A 14,218-nucleotide genomic window follows, 5' to 3' on the forward strand; every position below is an offset into this window, starting at 1 on the left:
TCATTCCCAGTGTTTTTTTTGTCTTTCGGTTGTGCTTCAAGATGTGGGATCTGATACTGCTCCAACAACATGCCTGCCAATTCGCCTGCTAACGTGCTCCTTACCATGTTGGCCATGGATTCTGACCATCTGAAACTGTAAGCTCCCACTACATTCTTCTATAAATTGCCTTGGTGTCTCATCACAACAATAGAAAAATAGCTAAAATACCAGGATAATGGATCCTGCTTGGGGCAGGAAGACTAAGAAAATGGGAACACAAGAATCTCAAGCGAGGTCTCTGGAGTTTGCTGTGGAGATTGTGAAGACTGTACAGATTCCACCATGAAAGCTCTCTCATGTAACCGGACAATTCCCTCCAGAGCTCTAGACACCCACCCATACACATCGATTCTCTCTTCAGACATGTTGGATGTATTTATTTCTTTGTGAAATGACCAATGCTTTATTCTCCTTTCTGTGTCTGGTAAAAACCGGGAAAGGGAAGAATGCATCTTTCTCAAGGGACCCAAACAGAGTTGGGAAGGGACTCCTGGGGGTATGGAATACGAAGCAGCCCCCATCTCCTCTGGAGGATGCAGTCCTGGGCTTCATGGGCAGTACTTGTTATCTCTCATTCATCTCCATGATCCCAGAGGTTACTGGTCTCCTCCAGGACCAGGTAGGGCTCTGCGGAGGCATGTGGGGTTCTTCAGGACCAGGGTGGAAGTTGTGGGGGTAGTAGACTGTTATGTCAGCAGCGTTTCTCAGAGACAGGAAACTCCTCTGGAAAAAGAGTCCATAGTTTAAAAACCATGTCTCCCTCTCCCAGGCACGTACCATGAACGACTCTATAACCATTCCCCTCTCCCCACAGCTTTCTTATGTTACAACCATCTCCTCCCCTAAAACCTCCCAGCTGGCCCTCATTCCTCTTAACTCCTTTTACTCAGACTTGGTGGTTTCCTCGGGATGTGGATACATCCTTCTGACTATAACTTGTTGTTTCTACTTGTAACTCTTGATCTCTACTTCCTTCCTAGCTACCTCTGACTTGGGGCCTCTGTGATCCACCAACCACTCCTTTCCTTGAGCATCTTGTTATATATCAGGCACTCACCACAAAAAAGAAGACTCCAGCAAAGAGTACTGTGGCCATGACAACAGAGGCCAGGGTGATGAGGACGGTTTCCCATGGCTCCAGGGACCCACTGGGCTTCGCCTCGTTCACTGGAGTTACAACTGTGGTAGTGTGGTTGGAGGTTGTGTACGTTCCAGTTGAAACTGCCAGGTTAGAGCCGCTGTGCAGGGTTGTCCAGCCAGAGCTAGAGGAGGTACTGCTCTCAGCAGTGGTTGGGGTGGGTGTTGAGTTGAAGGCTGTGCTGTTTCCAGCTGTGGTTGGGGTGGGTGTTGAGTTGATGACTATGTTGGTTCCAGAAGTTGTCAGGGTAGGTGTAGAGTTGATGGTTGTAATGGTCCCAACAGTGGTTGGGGTTGGTTTAGAGTTGATGGTTCTGCTGGTCCCATTTGTGGTTGGGATGGGTGTAGAGTTGATGGTTGTAATGGTCTCAGCAGCGGTTGGGGTCGGTTTAGAGTTGATGCCTGTGCTGTGTCCAGCTGTAGTTGGGGTGGGTGTTGAGGTGATGACTATGTTGGTTCCAGCGGTTGTCAGGGTAGGCATAGAATTGATAGTTGTGCTGGTCCCAGCTGTCATTGGCGTGGGTGTAGAGTTGATGGTTGTGCTGGTCCCAGCTGTGGGTGGGATAGGTGTAGAGTTGATGGTTGTGCTAGTCCCAGCTGTGGGTGGGGTGGGTGTAGAGTTGATGGTTGTGCTGGTCCCAGATGTGGGTGGGGTGGGTGTAGAGTTAATGGTTGTGCTGGTTACATCTGTGGTTGGCATGGGTGTAGAGTTGATGGTTGTGCTGGTTCCATCTGAGTTTTGGGTGGATGTAGAGTTGATGGTTGTGCTGGTCCCAGATGTGGGTGGGGTGGGTGTAGAGTTAATGGTTGTGCTGGTTACATCTGTGGTTGGCATGGGTGTAGAGTTGATGGTTGTGCTGGTTCCATCTGATATTTGGGTGGGTGAAGAGTTTATGGTTGTACTGGACCCAGCTGTGGTTGGAGTGGGTGTAGAGTTGATGGTTGTGCTGGTTTCATCTGAGGTTGGGGTAGGTGTAGAGTTGATGGTTGGACTGGTCCCAGCTGTTGTCAGAGTGGGTGTAGAGTTGATGGTTGTGCTGGTCTCAGCTGTGGTTCGGGTGGGTGTAGAGTTGATGGTTGTGCTGGTTCCATCTGAGCCTTGGGTGGGTGTAGAATTGATGGTTGTGCTGGTCTCAGCTGTGGTTTGGGTGAGTGTAGAGTTGATGGTTGTGCTGGTTCCATCTGAGGTTTGGGTGTGTGTAGAGTTGATGATTGTGCTGGTCCCAGCTGTCATTGGGGTAAGTGTAGAGTTGATGGTTGTACTGGTCCCAGCTGTGGTTGATATGGGTGTAGAGTTGGTGGTTGTGCTGTTCCAATCTGTGGTTGAGATAGGTGTAGAGTTGATGGTTGTGCTGGTCCCAGCTGTGGTTGGAGTGGGTGTAGAGTTGATGGTTGTGCTGGTTCCATCTGAGGTTTGGGTGGGTGTAGAGCTGATGGTTGTGCTGGTCCCATATGTGGTTGGGATAGGTGTAGAGTTGATAGTTGTACTGGTTCCATCAGAGGTTTGGGTGGGTGTAGAGTTGATGGTTGTGCTGGTTCCATCTGAGGTTTGGGTGGGTGTAGAGCTGATTGTTGTGCTGGTCCCATCTGTGGGTAGGATAGGTGTAGAGTTGATAGTTGTACTGGTTCCATCTGAGGTTTGGGTGGGTGTAGAGTTGATGGTTGTGCTGGTCCCCGCTGTGGTTGGGATGGGTGTAGAGTTGATGGTTGTGCTGGTCCCCGCTGTGGTTGGGATAGGTGTAGAGTTGATGGTTGTGCTGGTCCCAGCTGTGGTTGGGATGGGTGTAGAGTTGATGGGTGTGCTGGTTCCATCTGAGGTTTGGGTGGGTGTAGACTTGATGGTTGTGCTGGTCCCTTCTGAGGTTGGGGTGGGTGTAGAGTTGATGGTTGTGCTGGTTCCATCTGAGGTTGGGGTGGGTGTAGAGTTGATGGTTGTACTAGTCCCAGCTGTGGTTGGGATGGGTGTAGAGTTGATGGTTGTGCTGGTTCCATCTGATGTTTGGGTGGGTGTAGAGTTGATGGCTGTGCTGGTCCCTTCTGATGTTTGGGTGGGTGTAGAGTTGATGGTTGGACTGGTCCCAGCTGTGGTTGCGATGGGTGTAGAGTTGAGGGTTGTGCTGGTTCCATCTGATATTTGGGTGGGTGAAGAGTTTATGGTTGTGCTGGTTCCATCTGAGGTTTGGGTGGGTGTAGAGCTGATGGTTGTGCTGGTCCCATATGTGGTTGGGGTAGGTGTAGAGTTGATGGTTGTGCTGGTTCCATCTGAGGTTTGGGTGGGTGTAGAGTTGATGGTTGTGCTGGTCCCATCTGTGGGTAGGATAGGTGTAGAGTTGATAGTTGTACTGGTTCCATCTGAGGTTTGGGTGGGTGTAGAGTTGATGGTTGTGCTGGTCCCCGCTGTGGTTGGGATGGGTGTAGAGTTGATGGTTGTGCTGGTCCCCGCTGTGGTTGGGATAGGTGTAGAGTTGATGGTTGTGCTGGTCCCAGCTGTGGTTGGGATGGGTGTAGAGTTGATGGTTGTGCTGGTTCCATCTGAGGTTTGGGTGGGTGTAGACTTGATGGTTGTGCTGGTCCCTTCTGAGGTTGGGGTGGGTGTAGAGTTGATGGTTGTGCTGGTTCCATCTGAGGTTGGGGTGGGTGTAGAGTTGATGGTTGTACTAGTCCCAGCTGTGGTTGGGATGGGTGTAGAGTTGATGGTTGTGCTGGTTCCATCTGATGTTTGGGTGGGTGTAGAGTTGATGGCTGTGCTGGTCCCTTCTGATGTTTGGGTGGGTGTAGAGTTGATGGTTGGACTGGTCCCAGCTGTGGTTGCGATGGGTGTAGAGTTGAGGGTTGTGCTGGTTCCATCTGATATTTGGGTGGGTGAAGAGTTTATGGTTGTACTGGACCCAGCTGTGGTTGGAGTGGGTGTAGAGTTGATGGTTGTGCTGGTTTCATCTGAGGTTGGGGTAGGTGTAGAGTTGATGGTTGTGCTGGTTCCATCTGATGTTTGGGTGGGTGTAGAGTTGATGGTTGTACTGGTTCCATCTGAGGTTTGGGTGGGTGTAGAGTTGATGGTTGTGCTGGTTCCATCTGAGGTTTGGGTGGGTGTAGAGCTGATTGTTGTGCTGGTCCCATCTGTGGGTAGGATAGTTGTAGAGTTGATAGTTGTACTGGTTCCATCTGAGGTTTGGGTGGGTGTAGAGTTGATAGTTGTGCTGGTCCCATCTGTGGTTGGGATAGGTGTAGAGTTGATAGTTGTACTGGTTCCATCTGAGGTTTGGGTGGGTGTAGAGTTGATGGTTGTGCTGGTTCCATCTGAGGTTTGGGTGGGTGTAGAGCTGATTGTTGTGCTGGTCCCATCTGTGGGTAGGATAGGTGTAGAGTTGATAGTTGTACTGGTTCCATCTGAGGTTTGGGTGGGTGTAGAGTTGATGGTTGTGCTGGTCCCAGCTGTTGTTGGGATGCGTGTAGAGTCAATGGTTGTGCTGGTCCCAGCTGTGGTTGGGATAGGTGTAGAGCTGATGGCTGTGCTGGTCCCTTCTGAGGTTGGGGTGGGTGTAGAGTTGATGGTTGGACTGGTCCCAGCTGTGGTTGCGATGGGTGTAGAGTTGATGGTTGTGCTGGTCCCTTCTGAGGTTGGGGTAGGTGTAGAGTTGATGGTTGTACTGGTCCCTGCTGTGGTTGGGATGGTTGTAGAGTTGATGGTTGTGCTGGTCCCTTCTGAGGTTGGGGTGGGTGTAGAGTTGATGGCTGGACTGGTCCCAGCTGTTGTCAGAGTGGGTGTAGAGTTGATGTTTGTGCTGGTTCCTTCTGAGGTTTGGGTGGGTGTAGAGTTGATGGTTGTGCTGGTCCCAGCTGTGGTTGGAGTTGGTGTAGAGTTGATGATTGTGCTGGTTTCATCTGAGGTTGGGTTGGTTGTAGAGTTGATGGTTGGACTGGTCCCAGCTGTTGTCAGGGTGGGTGTAGAGTTGATGGTTGTGCTTTTCTCAGCTGTGGTTTGGGTGGGTGTAGAATTGATGGTTGTGCTGGTTCCTTCTGAGGTTTGGGTGGGTGTAGAGTTGATGGTTGTGCTGGTCCCAGCTGTGGTTGGAGTGGGTATAGAGTTGATGGTAGTGCTGGTTCCATCTGAGGTTTGGGTGGGTGTAGAGTTGATGGTAGTGCTGGTTCCATCTGAGGTTTGGGTGGGTGTAGAGCTGATGGTTTTACTGGTTCCATCTGAGGTTTGGGTGGGTGTAGAGTTGATGGTTGTGCTGGTCCCAGCTGTTGTTGAGATGGGTGTAGAGTCAATGGTTGTGCTGGTCCCAGCTGTGGTTGGGATAGGTGTAGAGTTGATGGTTGTGCTGGTCCCCGCTGTGGTTGGGATGGGTGTAGAGTTGATGGTTGTGCTGGTTCCATCTGATGTTTGGGTGGGTGTAGAGTTGATGGTTGTGCTGGTCCCCGCTGTGGTTGGGATGGGTGTAGAGTTGATGGTTGTGCTGGTTCCATCTGATGTTTGGGTTGGTGTAGACTTGATGGTTTTGCTGGTCCCTTTTGAGGTTGGGGTGGGTGTAGAGTTGTTGGTTGTGCTGGTCCCAGCTGTTGTTGGGATAGGTGTAGATTTGATGGTTGTGTTGGTTTCAGCTGTGGTTCGGGTGGGTGTAGAGTTGATGGTTGTGCTGGTTCCATCTGAGGTTTGGGTGGGTGTAGAGTTGATGGTTGTACTGGTCCCTTCTGAGGTCGGGGTGGGTGTAGAGTTGATGGTTGTACTGGTCCCCGCTGTGGTTGGGATGGTTGTAGAGTTGATGGTTTGACTGGTCCCAGCTCTTGTCAGGATGGGTGTAGAGTTGATGGTTGTGCTTTTCTCAGCTGTGGTTTGGGTGGGTATAGAGTTGATGGTTGTGCTGGTTCCTTCTGAGGTTTGGGTGGGTGTAGAGTTGATGGTTGTGCTGGTCCCAGCTGTGGTTGGAGTAGGTGTAGAATTGATGGTTGTGCTGGTCCCTGCTGTGGGTGGGATAGGTGTAGAATTGATGGTTGTACTTGTTCCAGCTGTGGTTGGGATGGGTATAGAGTTGATGGTTGTACTGCTCCCAGCTGTGTTTAGGATGGGTATAGAGTTGATGGTTTTGCTGGTTCCAGCTGTGGTTGGGATGGGTGTAGTGTTGATGGTTGTGCTGGTTCCATCTGATGTTTGGGTTGGTGTAGACTTGATGGTTTTGCTCGTCCCTTTTGAGGTTGGGTTGGGTGTAGAGTTGATGGTTGGACTGGTCTCAATTGTGGTTGGGTTGGTTGTAGAGTTGATGGTTGTGCTGGTTCCTTCTGAGGTTGGGGTGGATGTAGACTTGATAGTTTTGCTGGTCCCAGTTGTGGTTGGGATGGGTGTAGAGTTGATAGTTGGACTGGTCCCAGGTGGGGTTGGGGTGGGTGTAGAGTTGATGGTTGGACTGGTCACAGCTGTGGTTGGCATGGGTGTAGAGTTTATGGTTGTACTGGTCCCAGCTGTGGTTGGAGTGGGTGTAGAGTTGATGGTTTTGCTGGTCTCAGCTGTGGTTGGGGTGGGTGTAGAGGTTGAGATCATGCTGGTCCCAGCTGTATTTGGGGTGCATAAAGATGTGGAGGCTGTTTTGGTCCCAGGTGTGGTTGGGGTGGGTGAAGACTCAGTGGCCGTACTCTCCTCAGTGATCTTTGGTGTTGATACAGTGGTCAAGGTTGTTGTGTAGGTAGTAGTGGTGTTTACTATGGTATAAGAGAAGATTCTTTTCTGAATATGACCATGAAAGATAACCATGCATATTGAACATATTTGCTTTCTGCTTCCTGCTTTGTCAAATTCACTGCCTGGGTGACTTTATTCGGTGCTCATGACCTGCTCTGTGGACACCATTATTATCAATTATCTCATGAAGAGATTAGAAATATTGATGTTTGCCTGATGCCTGTAGAGGGCAGAATAGTGTGCTAGATCCCCCGAAACTGGAATTACAGAGGGTTGTTGGCCACCATGTGCATTCTGGGAGTGGAACCTGGGCCCTGTGGGAGAGCAGCCAGTGCTCCAAACTACTGAGCCATCTCTCCAGCCCCATAAAAAGATCATAAAGGTGTTACAAAAGCTGCACCTTAGTGGTAAGTGTTTGCCAAGCGTGGGCAAAACCCTGTATTTAAGCCTCAGTGTAAATATAACAGAGTCTGTTGCTGTTATAAAATACTCCAATGAAGCAGCCTTAAGGGCAGAAGGATTTATTCACAATTCCAGATTATGGTTCCCCCCTCCCCTTACAGGGAAGCCGAGAATCACCCAAGTAGACATGACATGTGAAAGGGGTGGATTTGACTGGGAATGTTTTGAAGGATAAAAATAAAATAAATTGTCTATAGTATGAAAAATTGACATTAAAAAACAGTCAACTCAGGGCTGGAGAGGTTGTTCAGAGCTTAAGGTCATGGACTGCTCTTCTAGAGGATCCAGGTTCAGTTCTCAGTGCCTGCCTGACACAGGTCATGACTGTCTGTAACTCCAGTTCCAGGAGACCTGACACCCTCACACAGAATACATACAGGCAAAAACACCAGTGCAAATTAAATAAATAATAAATAAGTCTCTCTCTCAAAAAAAAAAAAACCCAGCAAACTCTTCTTACTCAACATCTGACCCACACCGCACAGGTATCACCCTTTCACAGATGTATAAACCGAGGCACAGGGAAGCCAGTCCTCCATGGCGTGGCTAGTGGAGCCATGACACGGGTTGTAGGCAATGTGAGACCAGAGCCCACAGTGTCAGCTGCTGGCTCCTGGGCTCTGGGGAGACCTGGGGCTTGCCACCACCTGTCCCCCTCCTCAGCGGCTCCCGGACCATCCACGTGTAGATAAAATCGCTCACCGCCACCTCCTCAGCGGCTCCCGGACCACCCACGTGTAGATAAAATCGCTCACCGCCACCTCCTCAGCGGCTCCCGGACCATCCACGTGTAGATAAAATCACTCACCTCCACCTCCCAACAGCAGGAGGTGCAAAAGCAGCCAGCGCCAGACATGGCTGTCCCTCCGCGCCATCTGCTGGTCTCCCTGTATCTGGCCAGCGAAGATCCCAAATGTGGCCAAGTTCTAGAGAGTTCTAGAGAAAGAAGAGATGAAGATGAGCTCCCAGGAGTCCTGCTCTTCTAAGGGCTTCCTGGGGAGGGGGTGGCTGGATGCCTGGGCCGTTAGGTTTCCTGAGCTCTAAGCAGTCACCTCGTTCTCATCATTGAGACCTTTATAGATTCCTGTGGGTCAGGGAGTGGTTGGGCACTTACCCTGCCGGGCTGCCGATGCTGAGCACGTAAGGAAACAGTCCTGAGCCTGGGAAGGCAGCGGCCTAAGGTTCAAGGGGATGGCACAAAAAATGACCCAGTCACACTGGGCTGGGTTGAAACAGGAAGAGAAAAAAGGAAAGGAGATCAAAATTGCCAGTGAGAAGGGACCCACCCCTGAGGCAGGGATGGGTTCAGAAACCTGTTCTAGCTCAAGATTTTGTTTCCTGGTCAAGAAATTCTGTGGTTTGACTTCAGGAGAGAAGAAGTCCCAAAGACCCCAACTGAAGGGCAGGGCCCTACGTCACCCAAACAAATGAAAACATGAGGCTCCAAAGGGAGCAGTGGTCAGTAGGCATCTGGGCTCCTGGGTTGCAGTGTGCAGCAGACACCCATCAACTTGCATTGAATCAATAGAGGAAGAGAGAGCCACCGTTAGCAAAGCCTTCTTTGGGTTCCTTGTTTATTTTCTGTTGTTATAACAAAGTGCCTGTCCTATTTGATTTCTGTTGCTGTTTCATACACTCTGACCAAACGCAGCTTGGGGAGGAAAAGATGAATTTATTTGGCTTGCATTTCCAGGTCATGGTCCACCACTGAGGAAAGTTGGAGAAGGGACTCAAAGAGAGGCGGAGAGCTGAAACCACAGAGAAAGGCTGCTTCTCTGCCTCACTCCCTGGCTCTCTTGCTGGCCTCATTCTCAGCTAGCTATTTTACACATGAAAGGTCACCTGCCTAGGGATGGTGCTGCCCACAGTGGGCTGGACCCTCTTGCATCCATTAATAATCAAGATGGTTTCCTACAGACTTAATGTATTAGAATAACAATTTCTCCACCCAGGCAGCTCCTCTCAGATGGTGTTAGGCTGTGTTAAGTTGACAATTACAGTTAATCAGGATAATACCTAAAGTATTTTTTTTAAATACTTTATTTATTTTTTTTTTTTAGTTGATTTAGTTCATAGTTTAAGAGGCTCGGTGTCTGGGATTAGGCAGCCCCAGCCTGCTTGCCTGTAGTGAAGGCTCTTCTTTCCAACATGATGGTTGATGCCATGGTGAATCAGGTCATGGCAGAACACATGTGAGCGGAACAGATCACATGGTGAGATATGAAGAGAGGATTTTTAGAAATATCCTAGGCTCTCTGATAACACCCTGCTCTCTCCAGAGCAAGAAAGCACCCCCCCCATCATGAGACAAACATTGACCCTCTCAAAATCCCAGTCACCTTTTGGTAGGTCCCACCATGGATGTGCCCCTCATTCTGCTGGAGCTTTTTCACCTAGGATCCTTCCAACATGGTCTTTCATCTTTCCAAATAAGGCGTCTCTCAGGAGTATACACCTGGGTGAGGCGCAGGCAGGCCCTGCCTGGGAAGACTGAGTCTAACGGAAGGGGGCTTAGACAGTCTGGGTCTTCTGGGAGTGTTGAGTTTGGTCTGGACACTTGGTTGTTGCCAGCAGAGATGTTGCAGGATGTTGCAGCACACGGTCAACTAAACGACTGTGACCACACAGATCCAAATGAGCAGAGGGTTTCAGAAGTACAGGGGGGAGGGGCGCTGGTCTGTCAGCCCGTCCCACCCCTCACCCTCCTGTGCAAAAGGAGAAGCTTCATGCAGGAGAGGAAGCATTTCTGGTAGTCTGTGTGCAGGCGAGCAAATGTTCCTCATGAATAAGACCTGTCGTGAGGAAGCTGGCGGTTAACTGGAGGCGTGAAGCAGCTTGGAATGAAAGGGTCCGAGACAGCAAGGGATGTGGCCCTGGGAAAGGCTCAGAAGTGGGTCTCCCCTGTGGCCACGATGGGCCACTCCTGAGACTAAAGCAAGAGCCTGCAGTGACAACTGAGGTTCTAGGCACCCAGCAACTCCACAGCTGAAAAACTGCTGGCTCTCCAAGAAAGACCTTGCCAGCCCAATCCAGACTTAGCTGGAGGGAAGGATCTTAGCTGCAAATTCAGAGTTTGTGATTTAGTAGCTTTCCAAAAGTTGTGCTGGGTGTACTGATCAGAATCTAAAAGTAACTAATCTCTCTACTCAAAACAGGGAACTTGGAACACCTCAATAACTCTCATGATTCATCTCCAGGGTCACACCCGAATGCCGTGAGTGAGACAGGGGCTTGCTATGTAGCCTAGGATGGCCTCACACTCCAGGCCCCCCAGTCCCACCCCATCCTTCCTGTGTTAGGTGTGTGCACCATCGCATCCAGCAGTTTGTATTGCTTTTTTGTGTCTGTGTGGTGCTTGGCCTGAGCCTTCTGCATGTCAGGCAGCGCTCTACACCCCCACAGAGCTGCAGCCCCCAGGCTTAAATTCTACTGTATCCTTTTTCCTTCAGGAGAGACTCACATTACTGGTTTAAATGCCATCAGCTGAACATCATCACGCAGCTACATGAAGGCATAAAGAACACTGAGGAACACAACTTGAGCACCCCTACTGGGTGTGATAGCACACGCCTGGGGCACCAGGACTTGGGAGACAGAGGCAGAAGAATACAGGGTTCAGAATCAGCCTCAACTACATAGAAAGTTCAAAGCCAACCTCGGGTCCGTGAAACTCTGTCTCAGTTCACATCTAACCCACCCCTCAAAAATAAATAACAAAACTAAAGATGGCCGAGGATATTTGTGGGTAGCTATGAAGCCGTGACACACATTTAAACCCATTTACCTTACAGTTACAGTTAATGTTTCTAACTGTAATGTTTCTAATATAGTCTTGAGCCTTCTTTATTTCATGTTTGCTTACATTTAGGGTTCCTGACTCTGTGTGGATCTCCTAGAGCACCATCTGTAGACGTTATCTGAAGGCCAGGTTGAAGAAATGACCTTCCTCCTAGAAGGAGCATATTTTTTCCATGCACACACGGGTGTGGCCAGTTGGAAATTCTTTAAATTGGTTTGTGAGAAACACTGAGGGTTTTTGTTTGTTTCTTTTGTTGTGTTTTGAGACAGGACCTCACTTGCGGACGTCCTGACGGCCTTGAACTCACAGAGATCTCCCCCCACAACTTCTGCCTCCTGAGCGCTGGGAGTAAAGGTGTATACCACCACACTTTCTCCTTAAAAAAGAGAAAAAACCTTAAAAACTCCATTTTCTCCTTAAAAATAGAATTCTAGCTGGGCAGTGGTGGTGTACGCCTTTAATCCCAGCACTTGGGAGGCAGAGGCAGGTGGATCTCTGTGAGTTCAAGGCCGTTTTTAATTTTAGCACTGCCTCATCTCCTGTCAACTCAAAAGCTTCCTGAAGAAGATTCGCCAGCCCCTCTCTTTTCCTTCAGCATATTTTCAGCCCGGACCCCAGTCCATTACAGAGTGATACAGTTTCATCCTATTGTTACAATAAAACCCCTGACCAAAAGCAAATTAGAGGAGAAAAGGGTTTACGGTTCCAGGCCCGTCTGAGGGAAGTCGAGGCAGGAATGAGAGGTAAGTCTACACTATACTGTGCAATTCTGAAGGAAACAGAGTCACACAGTCTATAGCTTCCATTGACCCCTAAAGCCCTGCCCTGTTCCATTTATTTAAACTCCAAACTTCCTGCAAGATGACTCAGTGGGTAAAGGTGCTTTCTGTCACGCCCGAGGCCCTGAGCTCCATCCCCAGGACTCAGACGATAGGAGGAGAGAATTTACTTCTCCAAGTTTTCCTCTGTCCTCCATGTGCCAGTGAGGCGGGATGCCCTGCAACCAATCAATAAATATAAGTTTTTTTTTTTTAATGAAAATGAATTCTGTTTAAATGTCACCCAAACAGTTTGGATACTAGAATGGGACTTTCCTTTTTCCAGTAAGAAGCCCCTCAGACCTTCTGGTATGGTTTCTGTTGATGCAGGACCTGACCTAGGGAGGCCACAGGTCTGTTCCTGAGGTCACAGTGACTTGGGCTAGGACCAAAGCCATTCCACCTTCGCTCCACGCTCTCAATATCTGGCAGCGCAAGGAAAGTTCCCTCTTTCCAAACAAGCTCGCTCACTACGCAGACACTCAGTCCCACAACACCCACAGCGACTAAAACTAGAGAATGAGGGGCCGAATGAAAATATCCAGCTGGTTTGACCCTGTTTGTTTGGTGGGGGTGCTTGTTGATACGGACCCTGTTTTTTTATTGGGGTGGGGTTCGAGACAGGGTTTCTCTGTAGCTTTGGAGCCTGTCCTAGAGCTAGCTCTTGTAGACCAGGCTGACCTCGAACTCACAGAGATCTGCCTGCCTCTGCCTCCCGAGTGCTGGGATTAAAGGCGTGCACCACCACCGCCCGGCTGATATGGACCTTATTATATGGCCCTGTCTTTGGGTCAGTTAATGTATGAACTGTCTGGTTGTCGTATTTTGGATGTAATTGGCCTCCAAAAGCTCATCGGGAATGGCACTATTAGGAGATATGGCTTTGTTGGAGTAGGTATGCGCTTGTTGGAGAAAGTGTGTCGCTGTGGAGGTGGGCTTTGAGGTCTCCTACACTCGAGCTATGTCTAGTGACATAGTTCACTTCTTGTTGCCTGTGGATCAAGATGTAGAACTCTCAGCTCCTTCTCCAGCACCATGTCTGCCTGCACGCCCCCATGTACCACCGTGATGATAATGGACTAAGCCTTTGAAACTTTAAGCCACCCCAATGAAATGTTCTCCTTTGTAAGAGTGGCTGTGGTCATGGTCTCTTCACAGCAGCAGGAACCCTGCCTAAGACACTGGTCCTTCTGATCTAAGGATGGAGGTCCATGACGCTGCCACAGGGATGTAAGCCCAGGTGAGAAGCATTTGGAGCTGTTGATAGTGTGCATGGGGTCCCTTCCCGGGTCGTGGGAACAGAAGCGGTGGTGGGCGTTTCAGGTGCTCTCGTTTCTGTGGAAGACACTACCATTGTCCAGGGTCTCCAGTGGAGGTGGACACAGATCCTGCAGAAGAGGAATTAGCAGTCTGAGAAGGGGTGGGGGACCCCACGGTAGCCTCGGGAACTGTGCTAGAGACCCTCATTGCCACAGACATTGTGGCTGAGACTATGACAACCTCGGAGGCTGAAATGGAAGCTGTTCTGGTCTCAGAGACTTTGGTGGCAGTGGGATGAGCAGATGTTTTCATGGAGATTGTGGGAGGCAAGGACGCTGACAGCAAGGTGATAAACACGGGTGCGGCTTGGGTCGTTTCAGAGGTAGAGGGGGGAGGATCCCTAGTGTGATGGGAGGGCTGGCCAGCACCTGTGGGTGCACAGCACCGACAATGGTCATTTCTGTGCATTTGATTTGGCTGTGGGGAAGAAATGCACCTGCGGGTGCGCAGCACTGACAAAGGGTTATTTCTGTGTGTTTGATTTGGCTGTGGGGAAGAAATCCAGGCTGCTCTGCCTGTGATTAGAGCAGAAAACTGACCTCGTGGATGTCATGCTGAGAGAGGAGAATCCACAACCACAGCAGCTCTGTTCCACAGAAGACATCTAAGAGCTACCACCAGGTAGAGCCTCAGGAGACGGGAGGGCTGTGGACTGGTGAGCTGTAGCCTAGGTTGCGGCCCCTCCCCTCTGGCTCTTGGGCGATCCAAGCCCCTGCTGTGACCTCCAGGAGGCACAAGGACACAGATGTGCAGATAAGGACGCATCCCCACCCCCAGACCTGCCCATTAAGCAGTTAGGCTTCCTGTGGGCTCAACCCTGAGCTCATTAAAGGATTTCCCTGAGGGTTTCAGGGCAATCAGTGTGGGAAGACATGAGCTCCCAGGGAAACTGTCCTCAGCAGATGGTTAGACTCTAGGGGGAAAATAATTATTATTGGCATCTAGATGGAAGGATCAGCTCAGGGG

The 14,218-nt window shown here is 50.0% G+C and overlaps 1 protein-coding gene across 1 annotated transcript; it reads right to left on the minus strand.

Annotated features, from left to right (window-relative positions):
• Positions 1 to 416: 416 nt before the first annotated feature.
• Positions 417 to 8,347, minus strand: LOC146890910 (uncharacterized). Its single transcript, XM_087897812.1, has 3 exons — positions 8,124 to 8,347; positions 1,100 to 6,873; positions 417 to 765 (listed from the first exon to the last, which is right to left on the minus strand). Exons 1-3 carry the CDS (start codon positions 8,188 to 8,190, stop codon positions 607 to 609), a joined length of 6,000 nt encoding a protein of 1,999 aa, XP_087753938.1. The 5' UTR covers positions 8,191 to 8,347; the 3' UTR covers positions 417 to 606.
• Positions 8,348 to 14,218: the final 5,871 nt, after the last annotated feature.

Source organism: Myodes glareolus, chromosome 18, assembly GCF_982192425.1.
Source record: "Myodes glareolus chromosome 18, mMyoGla1.1, whole genome shotgun sequence".
Classification (NCBI taxonomy): Eukaryota; Metazoa; Chordata; class Mammalia; order Rodentia; family Cricetidae; genus Myodes; species Myodes glareolus.

Bases quoted from the DNA above. Each gene is read 5' to 3' on its own strand.
- LOC146890910 (XM_087897812.1), bottom strand. From the start codon at position 8,190: ATGGCGCGGAGGGACAGCCATGTCTGGCGCTGGCTGCTTTTGCACCTC. The intron at 6,874-8,123 runs GTGAGTGATTTT...CTTATACCATAG, and splicing joins CCTGCTGTTGGGAGGTGGAG to TAAACACCACTACTACCTAC. The intron at 766-1,099 runs GTGAGTGCCTGA...CTCTTTTTCCAG, and splicing joins CTGGAGTCTTCTTTTTTGTG to AGGAGTTTCCTGTCTCTGAG.